Genomic DNA, 24,608 nt, shown 5'->3' with positions numbered 1-24,608 from the left:
TTCCATCTGCCGGGGCCCCTCCCCAAGGGCCAGGGAGGTGAAACAGGTCCCTCTCGGAGCCACAGACCTACGTGGTGACTTCCCTCCTCCAGTAACTCCTTCCTCATGATGACAAACCCCCTGTGATCCTCCCTCCCCCTCCCCCCAGATCCTGCGCAAACTGCAGCAGAATGAGCGCTTACCTGAGCGGAGCCGTCAGCGGCTTCGGCTGCGAGAATACAGTCTCCAGGGTCTCATTGCCTGCCTGCCAGAGGGGGCTGCCTCCCCCCAGCTCTGCCAGGGCCTCTACAAGCTGTTCCTGGGGGCAGGTACAACCTGGTGGGGGCCAGGAGGCAGGCCAGGTGGAAGGGTAAGACAGGTCCAGGAAACAGAGCAGGCAGATGTAGGGAAGGCATCGGCACGGGGGGCCAGGGCTGAGCCAAAGGGGGAGCAAGGTCCCCTTCGGGGCTCAGCTCCTCAGGGCCTCTCTGACCACCCTTCCAGATTGCGTGAACCTCTCTGATCTCTTGGCCGTGGTGCAGCTATCCCTCCAAGCCGACCTCAGCGTCCGCCTGGACGTTTGTCGCCAGGTGAGTCTGGGAGGTGAAAGCTTGCAGAAAAGGGGGCTTCGACCCTGGGGGCTTCACTTCACCTGCTGGTGATGAAGGCTCTCTGGAGGCCTCCCTGCAAAGGCCCTGGGGTGGGGGGTCTGGAGGCAGACCGCCAGATGAATCCCTGACTTGCTGTGCCCTGGCCCGGCAGCTCTTCCACCTCATCTATGGACAGCCAGACATAGTGCGGCTGCTGGCCCGACAGGCTGGCTGGCAGGATGTGCTGACCCGGCTGTACGTCCTGGAGGCCACCACAGTTGCCAGTCCCCTGCCCTTCTCCCCAGAGCCAGCCCTATGCAAGCCACCCACCGAGTCACCTGAGACTTCGGATGTCTTCTTGCCCTCAGAGACCCCCAGCCCTGACCCTGACACCTTTTATCATGCTCTCTCCCCATTTTGTATACCCTTTGACCTGGGCCTGGAACGGGCCAGCGTGGGTTCATGCAACACTGCCGGCGGGGGTGGTGGCAGCGGCAGTGGGACTCTTACTCCAGCCAGCCAGCCTGGCACACCGTCCCCGCTGGACGGGCCCCGGCCCTTCCCTGTTGCCCACGGCCGCCATAGCTCCAGTCTCTCCAATGTGCTGGAGGATGGCAGCCTCCCGGAGCCCACCACCAGTGGGGATGATGCCTCAAATGCCAGCAACCCTCAGGTGAGACGAGTCCTCCCTGTGCCACTGGGCGGTTCTGAGAGACCCCTCTGGGACCCAGGGCACGCAGTATGACCTTTCTATGGGTAGGGTACTATCTGACATCGCGGCTCTAGCTCTCACCCAGTTGGCATGGGTGCTGCCCCTGCTAGCTCTTAGCGGCAGTTGTGTTCCTGACGGGGTCCCAGAATAGGACAAATGATGTCAGGCCAGGGTCAGGACACCAGCCAGGCTCTGGAGAGTCCTTAAGAGAGCCTGGAGGGCAGAGACTTTACAGGGTCTCTGGGCAGCATCACTCTAAGGGATCTGCCTTGTGTTTCCAGGTTGGGGGAGGGATCTCTGCTTATACTAAGGCATTTTCCAGAGAATTCCAGGACAATTCATGAGGCCTGTGAGAACCGTGGGGTAATTTTGTGAACCACCTCATCTCCTCTGACAAGTCACTGAAATCTCAGGATTCTCCCTGGAATTCAAGCAGTGGCTAAGTCCTCTCTACACCTTTTTTCTAGGCCCCAGGCTGTCTGTTGGCCAAGGGCTGTCCCTCCTAGTAGGGACACCCAGTAGTGGTTGGCAAGGGGTGCTCCACAGGGAGAGCGTGAGAGTCAGCAGTTCCCTCCCTTCCCCACCCACCCCACACCTCGCATCTGTGCCCACAGCAAACCTCTGAGGAGGAGTTGTGCAACCTGCTCACCAACGTGCTGTTCTCGGTGACATGGCGTGGTGTGGAAGGCAGTGATGAGGCCGCCTGGCGGGAGCGCGGCCAGGTGTTCTCGGTGCTCACCCAGCTGGGGGCCTCTGCTACGCTTGTGCGGCCACCGGACTGCATCAAGCGCAGGTAAGGAGGCCACTCGGGGGAGTGAGGGTTCCCTGAGGAGCCTGAGGGCAGAGAAGGCAGTCGGGCAGACACCTGAGTCTCTCGCCCCTCCCCAGCCTCCTGGAGATGATGCTTGAATCAGCCCTGACCGACATCAAAGAGGCCCCCGTTGGAGTCCTGGCCAGCCTTACCCAGCAGGCGCTTTGGCTGCTGCGCCTGCTGCAGGACTTCCTGTGCGCAGAGGGCCACGGTAACCAGGAGCTGTGGAGTGAGAAGGTGCGGCAGCTCAGAGGCCTGTGAGCCACACGAGTCCACGTGTTCACGTGAGCCCGCAGGCATCTGGTGTGGGAGGTGGAGGAGTGCACAGGCACATTCATGGGTGCATCAGCATGGTGTCTGTGTGTGCAAACCCCACCTGGCCCCCAGACTAAACCTTACCTTGCTCCCTCCCCATGGGCTTCTGGCTTCCTCTGATGATGGCTGCTTGGAATATGTTGGGCTGTAGCTCTTTGAAGGAGTGTGCAGCCTGCTTGACCGCCTGGGAGCCTGGCCTCACCTGGCCAATGGCACAGCGGATCTCCGAGAGATGGCACAGATTGGCCTGCGCCTAGTGCTTGGCTACATCCTGCTGGAGGACCCACAGGTGAGCACCGGGTGGGTTGGTTCCGCAGTGGCAGGTGTGGGGAGCCTGGGAAGTGGCTGGGTGCCACTCACACCCCCTGCTGCCCACAGCTGCACGCCCAGGCCTATGTGAAGCTGCACTCACTGCTGCAGACCACAGTGCCCATGCGGCGGGAAGAGGCCTGCTATGTGCTGTCTAAGCTGGAAGCGGCCCTGGCGCGGGCGCTGAACACCTCCCCCTCAAAAACGACCACCCAGGACAAGGAGTCCCCAAGTGCAGCTGCTGCTGCCACTGAACGCTGCTCGTGGCTGGTACCTCTGGTGCGGACGCTGCTGGACCGTGCCTATGGGCCGCTGGGGCTCCAGTGGGGACTGCCTTCCCTGCCACCCACCAACGGTAGCCCCACCTTCTTTGAGGACTTCCAGGCCTTTTGTGCCACACCTGAATGGCGCCACTTCATCGATAAGCAGGTGCCTGGAGGTGGCGGGGCGGGAAGAGACATGGGGACCCCCCCGCCCCCGCCCGGCCCCGCACCGAGCGCTGATCTCCTCTCCCTGCCCAATCTTGCAGGTACAACCCACCATGTCGCAGTTCGAGATGGACACGTACGCGAAGAGCCACGACCTCATGTCGGGCTTCTGGAACGCCTGCTACGACACGCTCATGAGTAGTGGACAGCGGCGCCAGCGGGAGCGGACACAGGGCCGCCGGGCCTTCCAGGTGGGCAGCCTGCGGCCAGGATGGGGAGCCGCCCCACTCCTGCGCCCAGAGGACGGCTGGTGGGTCCGGAAGCCGCCGGCAGGACTGACCCCATTCCTCCGTCCCCCACCCCCAGGAGCTGGTGCTGGAACCCGCGCAGAGGCGGGTGCGCCTGGAAGGGCTGCGCTACGGGGCCGCGGTGAAGCAGCAGGCAGCGCAGCAGTCCACCGCCCTGCTGCACTGGGGGGCGCTGTGGCGGCAGCTCTCCAGCCCCTGTGGGGCCTGGGCCCTGAGGTGGGGCCTGGGAGGGGCTGCGCCTGGGGTGAGGCCCGGGAGGGATGGGGACTTCACGGACTGCCGTGCCCACCCGTGACCACCCTCCTGGACGCACCTGCAGGGACCCACCTGTTCCGCGCTGGAAGCTGTCCAGCGCCGAGACGTACTCGCGCATGCGTCTGAAGCTAGTGCCCAACCACCACTTCAACCCGCACCTGGAAGCCAGCGCTCTGCGGGACAACCTGGGTGAGAAAGGGTGCCCTGAGCTGGATCTTGCCCAACCTCGTCAGCCCTGCCCTGCCCAGCTCTGACTGAACACCCTTGGGCGCACTGCAGGTGAGGGCCCCCTGACACCTACAGAGGAGGCCTCGCTGCCTCTAGCGGTGACCAAGGAGGCCAAAGTCAGCACTCTACCCGAGGAGCTGCAGGAAGACCAGCTGAGCGAGGAAGAGCTGGCTGCGCTAGAGAAAGCGTGAGTGGGGCTGGGAGAGTGCAACCAGGAGAGTGGGGAGCGGGGAGCAGGGGGCCTACTCCAGTGGACACGTGCCCACTGTGGGACTGACTCCCGAGTCGCTTCCTTTCCTGGGACAGGGGTAAACACCCTGAAGGGGGGAGCCCTGGGTGGCTCAGCGGTTGAGCATCTGCCTCCAGTTCAGGTGGTAATCCCGGAGTCCTGGGATTGAGTCCCGCATCGGGCTCCCCATAGAGAGCCTGCTTCTCCCTCTGCCTATATCTGCCTATATCTCTATCTCTCTGTGTCTCTCATGAATAAATAAATAAAATCTTTAAAACAAACAAACAAACAAAACACCGTGAAGGGACTGTCCAAAATCAGGTGGGATGTGGGGGGTGGGGGTGGGGAGAGCTGTCTAGCAGAAGTGGCAGTGGCTCTTTGATCACTAGGCACCCCAGGCCAGGACTGAGAAACACAAACCAGATCAACACGGGGCCCCAAGGGAGTGGGCAGGGGCTGAATGGGCCAGGGTTAGGAGCTGGTGTCCTGGCAAGACACTCAGAGGCCCAGTTTTGGGGTGGGGACTGGGGTCAGTGGGCACTGGGACCCTGGACAGTTCCTCTCTTCTGGGAAGCATGAGAGAATGTACCCCATGACCTGGTGGCACCGGAGTGTGGTCTTGGGCTTATCCGGAAGGGGGTCCTAGAGCCTTGAGCCTGAAGTCGGTGTGGCCCCCAGGATGCAGGCAGTGGAACTGGATGAGCAACATGAGAAGCTGGTGCTTTCAGCCGAGTGTCAGCTGGTCACGGTGGTGGCTGTGATCCCAGGGCTGCTGGAGATCACCACACAGCACGTGTACTTCTATGATGGCAGCGCCGAGCGTGTGGAAACGGAGGAGGGTGCGTCCTACTAGAGCTGGTTAGGACAGCAGGGGATGGCTGGGGCCTGGTGGGGCCAGGGTGAGTGACTGCTGCACCCATGTCCATCCGCACAGGCATCGGCCACGACTTCCGGCGCCCGCTCACGCAGCTGCGAGAGGTCCACCTGCGCCGCTTCAACCTGCGCCGCTCAGCACTCGAGCTCTTCTTCATTGATCAAGCCAACTACTTCCTCAACTTCCCGTGCAAGGTGGGCGGGGCCATAGCCTCGTCTCCTTGCCAGGCCCCCAGGCCCCAACCCTACCCCATCCCACCCCACACCCAGGTACGGAACCAGATGTATTCGTTGCTCCTGCGCCTACGACCCCCGGCCCAAGGCTACCTAAGCAGCCGCTCCCCCCAGGAGATGCTGCGTGCCTCCGGCCTCACCCAGGTGAGAGACCTCGAGTGTGAGGAGGCAGGGGGGCAAGGCCAGGGTCCTGTGGTTGGGAGGAGTGCTGGACAGTCCAGCTGACTCACCTCTTGCCTGCCCCTGCCCCCCCAGAAATGGGTACAGCGTGAGATTTCCAACTTCGAGTACTTGATGCAACTCAACACCATTGCGGGGCGGACCTACAATGACCTGTCTCAGTACCCTGTGGTGAGGAGCCACTCCTTATCTCCACCCCTGCCCCTCTGGTCTGCCAACCCTGCTTCACTCCAGTGTAGGCGCTGATGGTGGGCCAAGCCCTGAGCCTGCCTCTGGGCGGGTGCTGCCTCTCCCCGCACCCAACATACCCCCCTGGCCTCTGTTCTCCCTGAAGGGAATCTTGTTCTGGCCTGCCTCCCTGGGTCCCTCCAAGTGGTGCACCCTGCCCCCTCCCCCCCTTGCCTTCGGCTCTGCCCATCTTCCTGAGGGTGAGGGCAGGGCAGGCTGGGCAGGTAGGCCATCAGGACCCTCATGCAGCTCCTTCATGGGTGGGTGGCCAGTTCCCCTGGGTCCTGCAGGACTACGTGTCCCCAACTTTGGACCTCAGCAACCCGGCCGTCTTCCGCGACCTGTCCAAGCCCATCGGTGTGGTGAATCCCAAGCACGCCCAACTCGTGAGGGAGAAGTGAGCATGTGGGCAAGGTCGGGCTTGAGGGTCGGGATGGGTGAGGGCAGGGCTCCTGCTGACTCCCCTCTAACTGTGGCTCCAGGTACGAGAGCTTCGAGGACCCAGCGGGCACCATTGACAAGTTCCACTATGGCACCCACTATTCCAACGCCGCAGGCGTGATGCACTACCTCATCCGCGTGGAACCCTTCACCTCCCTGCATGTCCAGCTGCAGAGTGGCCGGTGCGGCCCAGGGCGGGGCTGGCAGATGGCAAGGGTGGGGGTGGGCTGCTGCAGATGATGGGAGTAGGTTCCCTTCTTTCCCCCAGCTACAGCTCTCCTTCCTTGACTTCATTCTCCCCACCTCACTTTGGCCTGTGCCCTTCCTGCAGCTTTGACTGCTCCGACCGACAGTTCCACTCAGTGGCAGCAGCCTGGCAGGCCCGCCTGGAGAGCCCTGCTGATGTGAAGGAGCTCATCCCAGAGTTCTTCTACTTCCCCGACTTCCTGGAAAACCAGAACGGTGAGAGCTGGGGACAGAGCGCACAGGGGGGTGGCCAGGGAGCACGTGAAGATGGCACAGGGAGACAGCTGACCCAGTCCTCTGTGCCAGGCTTCGACTTGGGCTGCCTCCAGCTGACCAACGAGAAGGTGGGCGACGTGGTGCTGCCTCCGTGGGCCAGCTCTCCTGAGGACTTCATCCAGCAGCACCGCCAGGCTCTGGTGAGGAGATGAGCACAGACAGGCAGACAGGTGCCCCAGGCTTGAGGGGCAGGGGTGGGGTGGGGGGGTCAGCTGTCTCTGGACTGACTGGCCCCTCCCCACCCCCAGGAGTCAGAGTATGTGTCTGCCCACCTGCATGAGTGGATTGACCTCATCTTTGGCTACAAGCAGCGGGGCCCAGCTGCGGAAGAAGCCCTCAACGTCTTCTATTACTGCACCTATGAGGGTGGGCGGTGGCCTGGACTCACTCGGGGGCCGGGGTGCAGCGGGAGTGGGGGCTGGGAGCAGAGGGTGCAGAGGGAGTCCTGACTGCCCTGTTTGCCTGCCCAGGGGCCGTGGACCTGGACCACGTGGTGGATGAGCGGGAACGGAAGGCTCTGGAGGGCATCATCAGTAATTTCGGGCAGACTCCCTGTCAGCTGCTAAAGGTAAGGCCACCTTGGGGCTTGGGGGATCACGGTCAGGGATGCCCATACCATGGTGCTGACCGGCCACTTGTCCACAGGAGCCACATCCAGCTCGGCTGTCAGCCGAGGAAGCAGCCCAACGCCTTGCACGTCTGGACACTAACTCGCCTAGCATCTTCCAACACCTGGACCAGCTCAAGGCCTTCTTTGCAGAGGTGAGGGGAGGCAGGGCTTCATTTCCTACTCTGAGATGGGTTCAGCTCCAGAGTCCTTACCTCTTAGGGCATATGGAAAACCTAAATCAAGGTCACTGATATTAGATGTCTTTGAAAAAGAGGTAAAGGGAAAGGAACATGGGAGCAGGAGTAGGGTTCCTCCTTTGAAGAGGCCAGGACGCGTTGTCGACTCCCCTGACCGCCTCTGAAAGCCTTAGGGAGACCAGAAGGCAGGCAGTCTGGCCTTGGGTGATGTTCCTCATGTTTCTGTTCACATGAGAAGGCCCCTGGGCCTGACATTTTTAGCTTCTCTTCCCCTCCTGCCAGCAAATGGGGGACATGAAGTAAGAGGATGGGAAGACCAAGTTGAGCCCAAGAGTGAGACTCTGAGACCTGCCTTGTCCATCCCAGCTTCTCACTTCCTCACTTTCTGAGATGCCCTCCTGTTTGGCAGAGGGACCTCTGCCCTCTGACACCTAGTCTGCCAGCACTGGGGGCTGAGAGGAGAAGAAAGAATGGTGCCCCGGTTGTGGGTAGGGGTGTGGGGTTCCTGGCCGACCACTCGGGCACAGCCGGCCCCGTACTCTCCTCTGCAGGTCATCAGTGAAGGCGTGCCCCTGGTGCTGGCCGTGGTCCCCCACCGGCAGTCCCACTCTTTCACCATCCAGGGCTCCTCAGATCTGTTGGTAAGTGCTCGGGGCAGCGCCCACCCCAGCTCCACCCCTCTCTGACTCTGCCTCACACCCACTTCTGTCCCCTCTTGCCCACAGGTGACTGTGAGTGCCAGTGGGCTGCTGGGCATCCACAACTGGTTGCCCTATGACCGTAACATAAACAACTACTTCAGCTTCAACAAAGACCCCACCATAGGCAACCCCAAGTAGGAGAGAGGGAGGTGGGCAGGGGTGGGCTCTAAATACCTTGTATCCTGAGCTGTTCCCCCACCCACACACACACCTAGTCAAGGTGGGGGCTGGCTGAAGGGTCTGGCCAAGGTCTCTGAGGGCCTGGGTCTTCTGTGTTGGCCTGGCCTCACCCCACCTGTCATCCCCCTCATCGGGACAGGATGCAACGACTGCTGAGTGGCCCGTGGGTGCCGGAAAGTGGCGTGAGTGGGCAAGCCCTGGCAGTGGCCCCCGACGCAAAGCTGCTGTTCAGTGGTGGCCACTGGGATGGCAGCCTGCGAGTGACTGCACTGCCCCGGGGCAAGCTGTTGAAGCAACTCAACCGTCACCTTGGTATGCATGGCCTTGGAGCTGGGGTGGTGCAGGCAGGGGTAGCTGGCCAGGGAGGGTGTGACTCCTCTGTTCCGTTTGTACCCTCCCGGTGCAGACGTGGTGACCTGCCTTGCACTGGACACCTGTGGCATCTACCTCATCTCAGGCTCCCGGGACACCACGTGCATGGTGTGGCGGCTCCTGCAGGAGGTGTGTGCTGGATGGGCAGCCCCGTGGGGCCCCCACAGTCCAGACCTGCAGCCCATCTGCCCCTCAGCTGACTGTCAGTCCTGCCCTTCTCTTGCCACCGTGAGCAAGCCCGGGTCTCCATGACCCTCCAGTTCTCTGGCTTTGGATAAGACCATCACTTTCTTGAGCCTTAGCCTCCTCACTCAGGGGCCAGGGTAGTGAGATGTCCCCAGTCCTAAGCCAACCCTGGCTCCCCACAGGGTGGCCTCTCTGTGGGACTGGCGTCAAAGCCCGTGCAGGTCCTCTATGGGCATGAGGCTGCAGTAAGCTGTGTGGCCATCAACACTGAACTCGACATGGCTGTATCGGGATCTGAGGTGTGTGTGCGTGTCTGTGCCCAGGGGAGGCCCAGTTTGCTAGACAATGTCCCTGGAGATTGAAGACCCCTGCCCAGTACCCTAAGCTGCCTTCTTACAGGATGGAACTGTGATCATCCACACTGTACGCCGTGGCCAGTTTGTGGCAGCACTACGGCCCCCGGGGGCCACATTACCCGGACCCGTGTTCCATCTGGCGCTGGGGTCTGAGGGCCACATTGTGGTACAGAGCTCGGCGCGGGAGCGTGTGGGGGCTCAGGTATGGAAGAACGGTGCTCAGCCGAGAAAGGGGTAGTTGGGATTCTGTCCCTGCTGACCCCTCTTGCTTCTTCCAGGTCACCTACTCCTTGCACCTGTACTCCGTGAATGGGAAGTTACGGGCTTCACTGCCCCTGGTAGAGCAGCCCACAGCCCTGGCGGTGACAGAGGACTTTGTTCTGCTGGGCACAGCCCAGTGTGCCCTGCACATCCTCCACCTGAACAAGTGAGTGACGCTATTTATGAGTTCATTGGACCTTCAAGGTGATGGGCATTGGCAGAGGATAACAAAAGGTACTCCGCACTTCGACCCCTCTACCAACCCCCCTCCCGTGCGGGACCCACTCATGATCCCTAAACATGTCCATGGCACATTCTTCAGGGCCTGTCTCCTGTCCCCCAGTGGGTTGATCTTGCCCCGGGCCCCCCTTAGCCACACACCTGTGGGAGATCCGAGTGTTGAGCGTTGAGCGGACAGAGGATGAAGACAAAGCTGCCCTGCAGCTGAGAGCTCGGGTCTCCCTCCCTGCAGACTGCTCCCGGCGGCGCCCCCCCTTCCCATGAAGGTGCCCATCCGCAGCGTGGCAGTGACCAAGGAGCGCAGCCACGTGCTCGTGGGCCTGGAGGACGGCAAGCTGATTGTCGTGGGCGCGGGGCAGCCCTCCGAGGTGAGGCCGAGGGCGGGGCGCGCGGGCGGGCGGGCGGGCGGGCCGGTCCTGGCCCCGCTCTCCGCAGTCCTACTGCTCCCGCCTCCGCTCCCCCAGGCGCGCAGCAGCCAGTTCGCGCGGAAGCTGTGGCGGTCCTCCAGGCGCATCTCGCAGGTGTCCTCGGGGGAGACGGAGTACAACCCGGGAGAGGCGCGCTGACAGCTGCCCCGCCCACCGCGCAGGCCCCGCCCCGGCAGCCGGCGGGAGTCGGGGGAGCCGGGGGGAGGCGCCCGCGCGGCGGCCGCGCGGCCCGGCTCCGGGGGTGGGCGGGACCCCACCCCCGCCCAGCTCAGGGATTGGCGGGCGGCTCGCTCCCGGAAGTCCCGCCCCTCGCCGGCAGAGGGGCCGCCCGGAGCCCGGCACCGGCCGGAGCGGCCGCACAGCACTTTTTGCACAGTGCGGGGCGGGAGCCCAGGCTCCCAAACCTCGCGTCCCGGCGGAGCCCGGGGGCCGGGCTGTGGCCTTAATCTCTAAAGGCGGCCCCCCGCTCCCGCGCTCTCGGCAATAAACCTGGCCTAGTTTTGTAGCTGCTTCGCCTCCGAGTATGCGTGCGCGCGGCGCCTCCGCCTGCCCAGGCCGCCGTCCTGGGCTCGGTACCCCGGCCCGGGAGCCCCCCGGGACCACGCGCGCTGTCCGCAGCCCCGCCGCGCCCGGCTGCGCCTCTGCACGTGTGCGCGCTCCTGCGCGGGGCGGGGCGGGGCGGGGCCCCGGGCGACCGCGCCCCCCGCGCCCCCGCGCGCCCCGCGCCCCCGCGCGCTCCGGCCTAGGCGGCTCCTCCGTGGGCGCTCGGGCCGCCTCCCCGCCCGGTCCTGCGCCGCGCCGCGCCGCGCCTTCCCGGCCGGCCCATCGCAGCCTGGGGGCGTAGGGGCCCGAGTCCCGCCGGCCGAGCGGATCCTGGGAGCCCCAGCAGGGTAGGAGGGGGCTGGGAACGCGCCCGGGGCTCCCCGGACCGAGAGAGCCCAGGGCTGCTTCTCTGAACCCCGCGTCGAGGCCCGCGAGCGTGCGCGCTGCCCCGCGTGGGCGTGTTCTACGGCCTGGAGACGTGTGTGTGTGTGTGTGTGTGTGTGTGTGTGTGTGTGTGTGTGTGTGTAGGGGGGTAGGGGCACCCGCCCCGCAGCTCCGGCCGGTGGCTGGGTCGGGCGGACGTCTGCAGGCCTGGCTGCGGCTAGGCGCGCTGCTCACAGGCCCACCTGCCAGCCAGGCCCGGGAAGGGCCCCGTGTGTGGTCAGTGACACAGACGCACTAGCCTCACTCCTGGAAGGGCCACCACCGCCTCTGACCCCGACCCACTTGCTGACTGGGCAGGGAAGTGAGTTTGGAGACCAGACCGGATGTGGTGGTGGAAGTTGGGAGCTGGAGGGCCTGCCCCCACGTTTCTTCTCCGTGCCTTTTCCTGGCAGGAGCCATTCTAGTCCAGATGTGGTTTCTCTTAACCCGGCTTTAGGGAGCCAGTCCCCGCAGGATCAGGCCTGTAGGTCCAGACGGGTCCTGGGACTGAGTAGTCCTGTCCTTGAGGTTTCTGGCTCCCAGGCTGAGTTCCCAGATGAGAAAAGAACCAGGGGGCCTCTGGGGCCCTATGCTCTCTGCTCTGGCTGAACCCACCAGGAACCTTCCTGAGCAGTTTCTGAGCAGGAGGTGAGGGCTGGACACAGGCCCTGGAAGCAGGAGTGGGGTCACAGTCACTTGGGGGAGCTGTGCCTTTGGAGCTTAGGGTGTTGGGTTCCTCAGCTTATGCTGACAAGTCTGGGGGAGGCCCCCACTGGCAAGTCTCCAGCCTGGCTCTGACGGCGGTGGGGATGGGAGTTTCTGGTCCTCCCATGCCAGCCCTGGACTCAGACCAGGGATTTGCTGAGGTTTCCAACCTGCTCTCCTCCTGCACCCTGGCTCCTCCAGCTTTGGCCTGTGGGGGCTGGCTCTGTCCACCCCACCCCATCTGACACAGGAGGAAACTGTCAGGTTGGTGAATGGGGAGGTGGGGGGGGGGGTGATAACCAGCCCTGGAGTGAATCAGGATGGAGTGAGCCAGGAGCAGAGGGTGGGGGGAGACACAGACTCCCAACACCTGGCCTGAAGGATTTCCCCCATCTTGCTACACACAGCCACTTTTGGACTCAGAGAAGTCTCCCAGCCCCCTTGCCTGAGTGTTGCCATGACACTCCAACCCCTTCTCCAGGAGATGCAGTCCCTGGGATCACTGCTAGCCAGCAGAGCCATGCTTCACAACTCCAGCCACAGAGAAGGCACGGTACACGTGGGTAAGTACCTTCTGATCCACATTTTGGGCACTGGGTGGGTGGGGAGATGACACAGGTCCAGTCACAAACTCTGGAGTCCTTGGACCCTATGCCCTGCCTGCACGGGATTGTGATTTCCTGGCCTCCCAGCAGAAGTGAACAGCAGCGTTTACTTGCCTCCTAGCTCAACTTTATTTTGCAAAAATTTAAAAGGCCTCATGTGCAGAGGCCCCCATGGGGACCAGTGTGTATCAGTTTGCTCTCCTAGTCCAGATTGCTGAGAGAGACAGGATGCATGGTTTAATGCTCCAATAGAGAAGGTACAGCAGGAGCCAGAAATGGGAGAGATCAAGGAGGCCTTCCCAGAATAGGGGATACCTGCCAGTTGGAGAAGTTAGAACAGCAAGTGCAGATGTCTGAAAACCCAGGAGGAGGGTCCCCCCGGGAAGGGCTAGGTGTCCAAGACTGGTGAGCAGAGAGGAGGCTGCGGGAGATGAGCCTGGGATAACGAGCTAATCTGGATGCCGTGGTGTGAGTGTTTGATTCCACGAAGTAGGGACTGTTGTTTCAAACATTTTTGGCAGCAAAACCTAAGTGAGGCTACTCAGGGACCTGGCCTTGATTCCTTGCTCTTGATCTTCTTTGTCCTTTCTTCTACAGATAAGACACAGAGGATGCAGGACAGGGATGGGGAAGGGGTGTGGGTTGGGGGAGCTCTGGCTCCCAATACCTCCTCTCCATTCCCCCCTGAGCCTCCAGGGGCCTCAGGCAACATTATCCCCGTCTACTGTGCCCTCTTGGCCACCGTGGTCCTCGGCCTGCTCGCCTACGTGGCCTTCAAGTGGTAGGTACTCTGGGCACTGCCCCATAGCACACCCCTCCCCATCTGCACTGTGTCTCAGTGAAGGCTGGAACAGGTTGGCGGGTTCCCTCTGCTCCCCACAGCTGGCGCTCACATAAACAAAGACAGCAGCTGGCCAAAGCTCGGACTGCAGAGCTGGGGGACCTCGACAGGGACCAGAGGCATGGTGACAGCATTGTCTTCCTGGACAATCCTAGCGGTCGGGAGCCCTGTGCCCCCAGCCAGGGTGAGCCTCTTTACCCATCTACAGACTTTTAGACCCAGCTCAGCCATACCACCCAGCCCACCTGACCCTCTCGCGTCCCCCACGTCTCCCACCCCAGGGTCACATCCTGAACTTGGCTGCCGGCTTTACCTTCACCTCCCTCGGCCGCAGCAAGAGGAAGTGGAGCGGCTCCTGGAAGCATCGGGCGAAGCTGACAAGGGCTGGCAGGGCCTAGCAGGCCGCCTGGGCTACCCGGCTGATGCTGTGGAGGTCATAGCCCGGGGCCAGCTGCCAGCCCACACCCTGCTTAGGGACTGGGCTGTCAAAGAAGGCAGTGGTGCCACCCTGAGGGTGCTAGAGGACACCCTGGCTGCCATGGGCCGTGAAGATGTGCTCCGGGTCCTGGGTCCCCCGGCTGAGGGCTGCTCTGTGGTGTGAGTGATGCCACCACGGCCGGGCCTCTCAGGGAACCTGCTCTGGTGCTCCCCCCACAGCCACGTGTGCTTTCCCTTTCATGAGCTTCCTGGCACTGGTGGCCTCAGCCTGCTCTGTTTGGAGGGAACACAGAAGGTCCAGCCACCGCTCACCTCCCCTTGCCCTACCTTCCTCCAGGACAGCGACCAGGACATGGGGAGGGACTTAGCAGTGAGACGTGGTCCTGCCCTCCCCCTCCCCACTACACCTCCCTTATCTAGCGTCAACTGGTTTTTCTACTTTTGTATCTCATTAAAGGCAACTTTGGACTACTGTGCTGCCTCTGACTCCTTGGGCCTGTGGGACAGTTGGGTGGCCATGAGGCAGAGGCCCAGAAAAAGGAGGGTCTCTGGGATACAGGAGCTGGAAGCAGTATACTCCTGTAGAAGACGGTGCAGGCTGGAGCTCACACCCTGCATCTGTGGGTCACTGGCTGTGCGTGTTAGGGAGCTATTTTACCTTTCTGCACTCACAGCTTCCTTAGCTGGAGAATGATAAATAGAAGGGCACATTCAGTAGGTCCCCCACCTGTTACAGTTTCAGATTGGCACTGAGGGGCCCTGGGATTGAGACCATTTTTGTGACTTCTGCTGTGACCAGTATCAAGGGGAGGCTGGAGGCAGACACCCTGGGGAGCTAGCTTCCAAGGGCCTCGGGTCTCTAGATTAAAAAAAGGAAGAAAGACTGTCCTTACAAGACTCACGTTCCAGACTCAGGAAGGAGTTCCAAACATGCTTCCACAGCTGCTTATGTGATTTCCACACAAGCCAAGGGCAAATGGGTCATCCCACCCACCTGAGGGGCAGCTGAGGGCAGAGCAGCTGTAGCCAAACTACCCGTACCCCACGCATCGGCCCGCCCTGAAGGGAGAAGCAGGCAGGCTGGTTACCTCCTTTGGAAGGGGTTGCTACAGTGGACAGGCCCCTGTCCAAGAAGGAACAGTGGCCACCATCCAGGCATCCACGACAGGCAGAGCACTTCAGCAACATAGCCACCCAAACTCAGGAGTTGTGGGATCCAGTGCTGGCCCAGGGAGGCTTCAGGTAGACCCCGTCCTCTGCCAACAGATGTGACTGAGATTAGCTGCTCAGTGAATGCCAGATGTCAGACTGCTGCTCTCCAGAAACTGTTTGCCAGGACTGCTTAACCCTGGAAATCTTGTCCTGCAGGAAGGGCAGGTTTACAGCTCCTTCAATCTGGAGATGACTTTTGGGCAATAACCAAGGAGAAAGAGCAGGAGAGGCACAGCATTCAGTCAGCCAAAATCAGACCAGTACACTTGGTAGACCTCATAGCTGCCTGGGCAGCAAGTCAGCCGCAGGGCAATCGAGGACTGGGCTGGCACAGAATGTAGAAGCCTGTGCCGAGTGGCACCCAACAGCTTCTGGATTGGCTGGCACCCCTATGACAATGGAGGGACTGGAGTCTGAAGATGTCAAGGGGTGTGTGGAATGGGAAAAGATTTTGAAAAAACTCCATAGGGAGCTGAGATAACACAATCCCTCTTCAAAGGTGTCCTGTCTGAAACTCTACAGCTCCCCGGTCACCACCTTTAATGGACCACCACCTAAATTTCCTTGGAAAATCTGAAACCTGGAGCCTGGGGTCAAACCACGAGTTTGACTTGGTGGCAAGCAGAAGCAGAGCATGGGACCACATCCCTGCACCGCAAACCCACCCAAAGAGAGACATTCCCTTTCAATGTATACAGGAACAGAGATACTCTCTGTAACAACTCTCAAAAGTTAAGAGGGTTGAGTTAGTCCATTCATTTGGTATAATGTATTTTAAAGTTTTGAAGGTTGCAGCAGCATGGGAAAACACTATGGCTACATTGTTAAATGGCATGTCCAATGAGTAGGACTTTAAAATAGGTGTTTTTCTCTTTTAACAATGAGGATATGAGTTCCTGAGCCTCTCTGAGCCTGAATTTCCTCATCCAACCCTGCCAATTCTGTCCCCAGGGTTGTAAGTTTCAAATGAGCACTACTGGAGCTCTAGGTGCCCAGCGCAGCACCCAGCAGGCGAGCACTCTGCCATCCACCACCTGCCTAAGACTCGGTGGGCCACAGCTTCTTCCCTGAGGGTGCTGCTGCAGGCAGCAAATTAGCCCTGGTGAGAAAGAAAGGGGACCAATCTCTTGCTAGGATGGCTCCAGACTGGCCTAAAGCCTCACAGCCCAGACAACTGGTCCATCAAAGGGTGGTGGGGAGGAGGGTCACGCCACAGCCCTGCCTCTTCCAGGATATGTCCATTCTCTCTCTCTTTTTTTAAAATTTTTATTTTATTCATGAGAGAGAGAGAGAGAGAGAGAGAGGCAAAGACACAGGCAGAGGGAGAAGCAGGCTCCATGTAGGGAGCCCGACGTGGGACTCAATCCCGGGTCTCCAGGATCAGGCCCTGGGCTGAAGGCAGCGCTAAACCCCTAAGCCACCCGGGCTGCTCAAGATGTCCATTCTCATGAGAGCCTGTGCACTGTACCCCTTTACAGGCGTCCTCCCTCTAGTGTCCAAGCCCAGTGTCAGGGTGCGTAGTGGGAGGGGTCTTTTAACCTGCAAGTTAAAAGAGCAATCCAGGGAGCTTGGGGAACTCAAGTTCTGGAGGGAAGAGGGTCAGCGCCTCTCCCAACAGCCAGGAGATGTAAAAGGGAAGACACGTACCTTTCTCCTGCCTGATCTATGAACCAAAGTACAGAGAAGCCCAGGGCCGACCAGGCCCTCAGGCTACTTTTTTTGCTCTGGAATACATGTAGTACAAGTTGACTCCACCCTGAACACAGGCATAAGATCCTAAGGCCACAAGTGTCAGTCGTAGTGGGACCTTCGGGAACAAGGCCTGTGATGAACTCCGAGTTCCAGGATTAACTCTGGACTTCCTACATCTGTGGCCGCCATTTCTCCTTTCTCTTGCCGGTGACACCACTATATACAAACATGCTTGACTAGCTTTTAGGGAACACACATGCCAAGTTCTTTAATTGATTTTATTTTTTACATAAAAAGTTCAGTAAAAATTGGATAAAGTAAAGTGATTTTAAGCAGTAAATCAATCTTATCAACATAGCACAAGGCTGGCCAAAACCACAAGGCAGCCTGCTTTGGAATATTTACATGATAACAAATTAAACCTTGCAGGAGAACTTAAAACCGTCCTTACAAAGTCTTCCTGTGATCTAGCACGTAGAGGCTAAAAGCAAAACGAAAAACAAACAAAACCAGGAAAAAACAAATTATTTTCAATATATTCACATATACATTAAAATATAATACAGATCGTCAGGGTGAAGGGTTATGGGTGGGGATGCGCATGGGTCTGTGCGCTGACAGCACCGCCAAGGAGGAGACCCAGGTTTGGGAGTGGGGCTAGGCCTGGCCAGGATCTTAGCGGGGTCCTTCCCTAAGCCCTTGCCTCTGACGGGCCTCCAACCACACCCCAACAGCTCCTGACCAGGGATCGCCTGTTGCAGATGGAGCTCGATTTCGTGGCTTTCAGTTGAAATCTGCAGGTCTGAAATCCCCAGGGCGATGTGTCACCAGTAGCACAGCCCTGACAGAGGGGGAGGGAAGGGGGCAGCGGGCCCACGGGGTTTCTTCTCCCGAGTCGGTCCTACCTGCTCACCTGTCCTCCCACCCTGGCCCCACAAGTCACTCTAATTCAGTGTCCTCTTTGGGTTTGTACACAGCCCCAAACTTCTGCATGTACTTCTTAATATACTCCTTGGTTTTGTGTTTCACATTCTCATTGCACTCCAGGTCCTCAGGGTTCTTACAGTACTTCAGCTCCTTATTCATAACGCCGTGCGTCAGCTGTCCAGGACACAGGAAGAGAGACCAGAGTGGAAAGGATTTCAGGGGTTAAGGCCAGCCTGGTGCCTCAGGGCCCTTCTCACCAAGACTGGGGTCTAATAGAGAGAGGCTGGGGCAGGCTGGTGCTGGGGTCACCAGAAAGGGGAGGCTCAGCTCTGCAAGTCTGTTAGAGGACCACCAACCCTACCCTCAAGTAGGGTGCCCTGCGTTCCCTAACCTTCCCTCCCCCTCTTCCTGGGTCCCCAGCCAAGCCTGTGGCAAGGAAAACCCACTTTCTAGGACGAAAGGTACATGGTTTGCCCAGAACATCTTCAGAACAGAGGGATACCTTGCGAGCCAGGTGTTTGAAGTCTTCTGTTGTGGTGATTCTTCCCACCTTGCAGTCAGGTTTCCGGTAAGGGTTCAGGCACTGGACGATGAACTGGGACATCTGTAGGTGGGAGAAAGAGCACATACTACTCAGAAGTCCGGAGAGGGCAAAGGATTGCACTGAGGAAATAATGAGATAGCCAATCCTTCCCTTTTTGCCACTCAGGTTGGCTGGTTTGGATAAAAGAATGCTACTAGGCCAGTGGGATAGGAGAGATAAGGATCTTAGGTCAGCCCCGAGAGGGGGGGGAAAGCTGCCTTGGGTAGACAAGCAAGCCTGACTTAGAGCAGAAGAGGAGACCCACCAGCAAGACTTCACTGCTGAATCTCATGGCAGCCCTTGTGTTCAGCTAACAAATCTCATTTTCTTGGCATGAAGAGCCTGTAGCCTTGGAGGCAGAGTAGAGAGAACATTCCAGTGCTACCAGGAGGCTCAGCAACCCCAGAAACACAGGCATTTTGTTATGGAAGATCACTTAGATTCTGTGTCACACTCCATTGGATCCATCCCACAACAACGTGAAGCACATGCAGGCATGTTCTCCTGGTGGGAGAAGCCCCAGGGTAGGACACTTTCCGATACACAACTTCCAGTGTCCTCCTGAACTGTCTCTGTAGTGCCTGTTCTACCAGTGGCTTTCAAGAGAGACTCCCCTGGCATGGAACCTCTGAAGTATCTGTGGTGCTAAGGTCCAGGGTACAAAGGAAGCAAAGAGGTCAACAATCGCCATTTTGTCAAAAGACATTGAACAGAGTCTACCCATCCCTGAAACTCCAGGCAGCTCCCGACATTCAAAGGTCAAGTATCATAGGCAGGCACTCCAACAGCTGCTGGTTGGCTGAGCTTAAATACCAGTAATTTCAGAAGGGGAGAGCAAGAAACTAAGTTTCTTGATTTAAAGCTAAAGCCCTGGAAAGGGCATTTATTCAATTTTTCTATGGTCCTCTGGCCTTCATAGAGTCTCGTTTCAATCTGCTTCCCCAAATACAGTCAGGGGATTCCTTCTACCTAGCTTCAAGTCCTTATCATGGCACCTGGTAACTGCCAGACACACAACACTGTTTGGCCTCATCTTCCAACATCCCTCACATACCTTGTGCTACGTACGGCCAATGGACTACTTACAATTGCCTAGGAGGGATGAGGATTTCTTTTGCTTCTGTACATTCTACTGCCTGAAGTTATACCCCTCCTGATCTACCTGGCCCATTCCTACCCCCAACTCAACAGCCCTGCCTGACACCTTGAACAGTGGCCTCCAGCCCTAAGATGGCATATTCCACACACAGCTGCCATTACTCATTTACAGGTCTGTTTCTTCCAACAGTTGGTGAATCAAGACCGGAGTTTAGAATCTAGATGCCCTGAGGCAGACAAGGTCAGTGTCCTGACAGCTGGAAACACACTTAAAGCATCATGAAGAGGAGCTACTTTCTCCAATCCCGTGAGGATGAGGCTGCCACTGAATGAGACATCACCAAAACAGAACACTAGACTTTGAGCTAGGGGGCCTGAGTTCAGGCCTTCTGTCTAGAACTTCTGAACCTTAAGAGCGACTCCACCTACATAAGAAGAATGACAGTTCTGTCTTGCCTACTTCAAGAGCAGTTACAGGAATGAAGTGATAATGGATATGAAAGTGCTTATTACCCACCTGTAAAGGACCATTCCAATGGGTCCTCCTCACACGACAACTATACAGTCATAGCACAGAAGCAAAGGAACACCCAAAGGCAGGGCAGCCTACCACTTAGGACAAGAAAAGAAAGGGCTTAGGCTTGAGCCTGCAGAGCTTAGGGCCCATACCCACCAAACCTTACCTCTTTTCTGAATACTTCTTTGCTTTTCTTAGCCAGTTCACTGGAGGTGTCTGCTTCTGCTGTCTTAGGCTTTTTTGAGGTCTAGAAATGCAAAAGAAAACAAACAGTGCTGGCATAAGAGGTCAGGTCAGTGATGCCCTGCTCTTCCAAAACCTTCCTTTCTTTCCCCCAGATGGGACACCTGACTCCTAATATTTAGGATCCATTAGGATTAGAGTAAGCCAATCCTAAGTGCGCATGGCTTAGATTCAGCTGGCTGCTGTTACCAGTCTCACCTCATGTTTCAATCCTGTCACCTCCTTCCTGTAAACCAAGTTCTCTGCTTAAGTTAAAGTTACATCCTTGATGTACTAAACATTTCCAGTTGTTTCAGAGTCACCTCTGCAGAGGAACATGCTGTGTGATGGACCACTGAGGTCCCTGTTCGGAGCTTTAGTACCCACACTGCCAAGTGAGGCCTGGGCTCAGTGAGCTCCACCTCTCCTGACTCTGACATTCTAGGATTCCAAGACAAAGGCAAAATGCTCTGTTCTCTAGACCTTTCACCACAAAACTGGAAGGTCAGACCACACCACGGTCCTTATCCAGGCCCCTCTACTCCCCTTGTGAACTCATCATCTTTTCTCTAAAGGCAGAACTGTCTGGACTGTACAAAACTGTCTCAATATACAGGAGAGGCTCCTTGGAGGTTGGTATCTCCAGCTCAGGAATGTAAAGACTAAAGACATGTCGCAGTATAGGGGGAAGGAGACGAGGGTCATCCAAGTCAGTGAGCAGATGAGTAGATGCTAAGACACAGAAGATATTCTGTCCCAAGCTGGTAAGATGATGACAAACCTAAAAATACTCCCTTCCAGCTGTGCTAGAGGGGAAGCTGCCAAGTTCCCCCTAGCCAGACACTGCCGAGAGGTAAGGGGCTCGCAGCCCTGGCATTCAGAGCACCTGCCCAAGGCCATTTCCCCAGACCTTTGTCCACCCCCAACCATCAAGCCCCTCAGGAGTAAACCTGCTTTTCCACAGAAAAGATTTATAAGCATTCTCTTCTGAAAGAGTTCAGATGGACGTAGAAACTGCAGTTGTTATTACAGATACTTCATATTTTTGCTAGCCGCTGAGAGCAGAGAATTTTTCTGTTCCCAACCCATCCCCCAGTGCTGATTCCTCCATTTCCATAAACAGTCTGAAGGCGCTGGTGATGAAGGAGCTGTTCAACTCCCTTTGCTCTGGACTGGCTCCAAAGAAAGGTGGCACTCCCTTGGCTTTGGGCTGCTACAAATCTGCTTTCTCTGATTTGTTATAAAAGCTTTACATATTTTCCATTTTTCTACTTCTGCTGCTGTGGGAGCAGGAGAGGGAGGGCAGAATAGAAAGAATATAGTCAACCTGTTCTCAGGAAACAAGACCAAAAAGCACACAGAAACTCAATTTTCTGATGTTTTGCTTTGGGATCTTGCGGTTATTTTTCCAGCAGTAGAGTGTGTGGCTATGCTTCACAACAAGACCTCAGGCAGCAAGGGACCAAGGACGGTCTGAATAAGCCAGGGAGACTGCAACACACCCTCAGCTGTTCTCTCAGAGAACTCAGAAATCAACAGCAACAGCTACAAAAAGCCCCGTGAGGTATGACAACCATCTCAAGGCTCCTGATCCTGCAGAAGAGGCCAGGCTCTCAGTGAGGGCACTGTGTAAAGAGGAATGTTCTGCTTCCCTCTGAATGGGGTATGTGTTCAGAAAGCTAAATAAATCTAGTGCATATTTAATTGCTTTCTAATTTAATCTCTGACTTGGTGAGGTTGGGAGGGCTTTAAAAACACAGTTACAGAGCACAGTCCACTGAGGTCTGTCTAGGAGCTTTCACAGTCCTTTTGAGTGCTGAGCAATTGGGATTGAGAAAGGAAATGTTAAAATGAAGGGTGCCTAGACTTACATCATGGAAATCATAAACCAAAATGAAGCACTCTAGAGAGCACTAAAATTCATGTACCTCTCTTGCTCTGTGGTCCACAAATGGCATAACAAATGATTTCATAAACTGGTTAACGCTTACTCAGGTCCAATGCCAAACAATACCTGGAGCCAGAGTCAGAGCTGAGGACAGCACTTGATGGACACGGATATGAAAAACTTCCCTGATTCCAGAAAACTCCCATTTAAAATGTTAGCATCTCTACAATAGGTAAGGTTTTAAAACCAGGGTTAACCTTCTCAAATGCTGACTACCAATTAAAAATCCTTTAGCACCACAAAAGATCATTAGCCTGGACCAAGGGTCCTGAAAAATTAAGCTATTTCATGGGGTAGAGAATATCTACCTGTCCTGTAAGTGGTCTCACTGAGACCACTAGGAACCATCAGAGAGGTGGAAAGCACTCTGCTAGGTGAGAAAGCAATGTTTTCCTAGGGCCTCAGCAATCATCAGGTTGCCTTTTCCTGGGGCAGCATCAGCCAATGGAGAATCCTGGTGGGAACCTATGTGAACAGTGGCCGGATGAGAGCACACAATGAAATGTGGGGAGAGGACTTAGTATATAGCCAGAGCTTACTGCCTTTAGCAGATCATCCTGCTGTCAGCCTTCATTTGGGGCATGTCTGGATTCCAGGGAGTCTGGTTAGAATATGATCAGATATAAATATAATAGGAAGGCCTCAGTACCTTCACATTATCCAAGGTGAGGTTTCAAGTTTTTTTGGCTTAGCAAAGGAATGACTTTAAGCTTATTGGATGGCTCTGGTAACCACACACTGGGTGTGTAACAAAACACATGCAAGCTCAATCCTTTATAATATAGGCAGAAATAACCAAAGCACAAAGCCCATGTGCCCTGGGACTCAGGAGCACAGGCTGGCTGAAAGGAGTCCTGACAAAGAGAGCAGAATATACCAGCCTAATGCTTCTCCCTGAATTTAATTAAATACCCTTTGGAACAGGAGATGTAAAATATTATTCAAGGAGGAACTTTATCTTTCAGGGCAGCATGAATCCAGAAGCAGAATTTGAGCTTATCAGAAACTACACAATTCAACTTAAATTCTGCAATGCACAAGACTTATACATCACAATTAAAAGGTTAAGTGAGAAGGAGCCTTGAAAATAAAAGCTCAGTATATTCTGTTTTGGAGTTGTGACCCTTTGGTAGCAGAAAGAGCAAAAATATTTCAGTGTTTGGGTTCTAAATAAGGCACCACACTTTATTCTGTCAAGAAAAAAAAAAGGTGGGGATTGGGGAAGGAAGGACTGGACAGGAACAAAAAGATCTCATGGCGATTTCTAGAAATAGTGTTTCAAAAGCCTGACTAGATTACACACAGGCTCTATTTCCCAGGGCTGATAAACCCGGAACTGAGGTCCTAAAGATACTGCTAAGAACCAGAAGGCCTCCTCCTCTTCCCATCTGGCCTAGAGTGTAGTGCAGCCCTGGAAGTTTCTCTCTGGTCCCCCCTCTATCCATCAGGCCATGCTTAGTGGGCAACTTCACCATCTGCTCTGCAGAGATCTGGGCTCTGTTTTCTGACAATACTCTCTCAAATCTGATTTCCTGGTTCTCTCCTCCATTGCTGGGAAGTGATTTCACATGGAATTCTTTTGCAAATTACCCCAATGCCAAAGATGGCACCATCAATTGAAAAGACTCTTGGCCTCGGATCCCATCCTCCTCCAATTCCCTCAATACAACAAACACTTTACAACCACTATTTTAACACAACATAGTTACACTTAGGACATCTACTACACTTGTGTCTGAATGTTAATTAAAAGCCAAAAACCAGTAGTAAAAACTGCTGCCTTTCGATCACGTAAGCAGTCAGGAATGATTCACGTCTGGGATCCTCAAAGGGAAGGCTTGACTTTACACTCACCACATGACGGATGATGGAAGAGAGCACAAGATGACCAAGAGGAGGGAACAACACTGGAGGAAAACAGAGAAGGAGGGCTCTCACAGATGCTTAGTCTCAGCATCAAAAACTTTCAAAACCACCCATCCAGCACCACATAGCACTCTTCAAAGAATTCTCTGCCCATTACACACCTTCCCCGTGCAGGTACCATATCCCCCTAATGTTTCAAATAAAAAACCCACTAATTTAATGATGGCTCAAATCTAGATTTAACTGCCTACCAGTCATTCCTACCCTGAATCCTGTAAAGGAGCTCAAATTCCATACTGAATATATTTCCAAACCTCCTCCTGATCTTTCCTTCAACCCCTAGACTGAATAATGGGATCTTATCTCCCCAAACTACAAATGAGGATGGTGGGTCATCCCTGCCTCTTCCACACATACTTGTTTGTGAAGCCCTGATGATGATGCCTCTCAAATGTCTTTGCAGGAGTCCCTAACATCTCCACTCTTAGTTTCTCACTTTGCCTAAACTGTTATAATTCTCTCCAACCTTATCTCCCTGCTACCAATCTCATTTTTTTCACATAACCCTGTTTTGCTTAAGGTAAACACATCTGATTCCTTTACTTTAAAAGCACTCACTGGCTCCCAAGTACCTTTCATACAATAATCACATTAGTAGGACACCAAGATCTTAGACAGTTTAAATATGACCTACATTTCCATTTTTTTGTCTTGTTCACTACCCCATATGCACCAAACTCTCACTGTACCAAATTATATTATTTCCTATATACATTCTGTCTTATCCTGACTTTACACCTTTGCCAAAACTGTTT

General features: G+C 56.2%; 3 protein-coding genes across 18 annotated transcripts in view; 2 read left to right on the top strand and 1 right to left on the bottom strand.

Annotated features, from left to right (window-relative positions):
• NBEAL2 (neurobeachin like 2) overlaps window positions 1-10,371 on the top strand; it is a 29,040-nt gene extending 18,669 nt beyond the window's left edge. For 4 of the 8 annotated variants that reach the window (XM_038566636.1, XM_038566634.1, XM_038566637.1 and 1 more), the window contains 30 exons: window positions 149-308; window positions 484-569; window positions 742-1,242; window positions 1,896-2,074; window positions 2,170-2,329; window positions 2,559-2,696; window positions 2,786-3,145; window positions 3,246-3,395; window positions 3,511-3,668; window positions 3,772-3,896; window positions 3,987-4,122; window positions 4,843-5,003; window positions 5,099-5,415; window positions 5,527-5,622; window positions 5,952-6,076; window positions 6,162-6,302; window positions 6,452-6,582; window positions 6,673-6,782; window positions 6,891-7,008; window positions 7,113-7,210; window positions 7,288-7,404; window positions 8,001-8,090; window positions 8,175-8,284; window positions 8,470-8,642; window positions 8,737-8,831; window positions 9,071-9,187; window positions 9,288-9,446; window positions 9,523-9,671; window positions 9,978-10,113; window positions 10,210-10,370. In XM_038566636.1, the coding sequence (XP_038422564.1) occupies window positions 149-308; window positions 484-569; window positions 742-1,242; window positions 1,896-2,074; window positions 2,170-2,329; window positions 2,559-2,696; window positions 2,786-3,145; window positions 3,246-3,395; window positions 3,511-3,668; window positions 3,772-3,896; window positions 3,987-4,122; window positions 4,843-5,003; window positions 5,099-5,415; window positions 5,527-5,622; window positions 5,952-6,076; window positions 6,162-6,302; window positions 6,452-6,582; window positions 6,673-6,782; window positions 6,891-7,008; window positions 7,113-7,210; window positions 7,288-7,404; window positions 8,001-8,090; window positions 8,175-8,284; window positions 8,470-8,642; window positions 8,737-8,831; window positions 9,071-9,187; window positions 9,288-9,446; window positions 9,523-9,671; window positions 9,978-10,113; window positions 10,210-10,311 (4,698 nt within the window). In that variant the 3' untranslated portion in view covers window positions 10,312-10,370. Of the gene's footprint in view, window positions 1-148; window positions 309-483; window positions 570-741; window positions 1,243-1,895; window positions 2,075-2,169; window positions 2,330-2,558; window positions 2,697-2,785; window positions 3,146-3,245; window positions 3,396-3,510; window positions 3,669-3,771; window positions 3,897-3,986; window positions 4,123-4,842; window positions 5,004-5,098; window positions 5,416-5,526; window positions 5,623-5,951; window positions 6,077-6,161; window positions 6,303-6,451; window positions 6,583-6,672; window positions 6,813-6,890; window positions 7,009-7,112; window positions 7,211-7,287; window positions 7,405-8,000; window positions 8,091-8,174; window positions 8,300-8,469; window positions 8,643-8,736; window positions 8,832-9,070; window positions 9,188-9,287; window positions 9,447-9,522; window positions 9,672-9,977; window positions 10,114-10,209 lie in introns of those variants that run through there. The other 4 variants (XM_038566633.1, XM_038566635.1, XM_038566639.1 and 1 more) reach the window with 3 other exon arrangements.
• A 553-nt stretch (window positions 10,372-10,924) lies between these two features.
• LOC609235 (death domain-containing membrane protein NRADD-like) lies at window positions 10,925-14,201 on the top strand. Of its 6 annotated transcripts, XM_038565282.1 has the most exons (6): window positions 11,047-11,063; window positions 12,046-12,108; window positions 12,252-12,407; window positions 13,047-13,230; window positions 13,332-13,474; window positions 13,572-14,201. In XM_038565282.1, exons 3-6 carry the CDS (start codon window positions 12,302-12,304, stop codon window positions 13,889-13,891), a joined length of 753 nt encoding a protein of 250 aa, XP_038421210.1. In that variant the 5' UTR covers window positions 11,047-11,063; window positions 12,046-12,108; window positions 12,252-12,301; the 3' UTR covers window positions 13,892-14,201. The 6 variants fall into 6 exon arrangements, with proteins under 6 accessions (XP_038421209.1, XP_038421213.1, XP_038421210.1 ...); XM_038565281.1 differs by lacking the exon at window positions 12,046-12,108 and having other exon boundaries at window positions 10,925-11,063; XM_038565285.1 differs by lacking the exon at window positions 12,046-12,108 and having other exon boundaries at window positions 10,956-11,063; window positions 12,326-12,407.
• Window positions 14,202-16,896: 2,695 nt separating this feature from the next.
• The window catches only part of SETD2 (SET domain containing 2, histone lysine methyltransferase), a 125,187-nt gene continuing 117,475 nt past the window's right edge, over window positions 16,897-24,608 (bottom strand). The window contains exons 19-22 of one of the 4 annotated variants that reach the window (XM_038566631.1): window positions 19,924-20,004; window positions 18,062-18,163; window positions 17,546-17,733; window positions 16,897-17,113 (exon numbers count right to left, since the gene is read on the bottom strand). In XM_038566631.1, the coding sequence (XP_038422559.1) occupies window positions 17,572-17,733; window positions 18,062-18,163; window positions 19,924-20,004 (345 nt within the window). In that variant the 3' untranslated portion in view covers window positions 16,897-17,113; window positions 17,546-17,571. Of the gene's footprint in view, window positions 17,734-18,061; window positions 18,164-19,923; window positions 20,005-23,781; window positions 23,835-24,608 lie in introns of those variants that run through there. The other 3 variants (XM_038566630.1, XR_005374956.1, XR_005374957.1) reach the window with 3 other exon arrangements.

This window comes from Canis lupus, chromosome 20 (assembly GCF_011100685.1).
Source record: "Canis lupus familiaris isolate Mischka breed German Shepherd chromosome 20, alternate assembly UU_Cfam_GSD_1.0, whole genome shotgun sequence".
NCBI classification, from domain to species: Eukaryota; Metazoa; Chordata; class Mammalia; order Carnivora; family Canidae; genus Canis; species Canis lupus.
Note: the sequence above shows the minus strand (reverse complement) of the source record. Positions and strands in the feature narration are given on the sequence as shown.

Coding starts and splice junctions, on each gene's coding strand:
- LOC609235 (XM_038565281.1), top strand. CDS start 12,302: ATGACACTCCAACCCCTTCTCCAGGAGATGCAGTCCCTGGGATCACTG. Junction 13,231..13,331: donor GCCTACGTGGCCTTCAAGTG/GTAGGTACTCTG, acceptor TGCTCCCCACAG/CTGGCGCTCACATAAACAAA. Junction 13,475..13,571: donor GCCCTGTGCCCCCAGCCAGG/GTGAGCCTCTTT, acceptor CTCCCACCCCAG/GGTCACATCCTGAACTTGGC.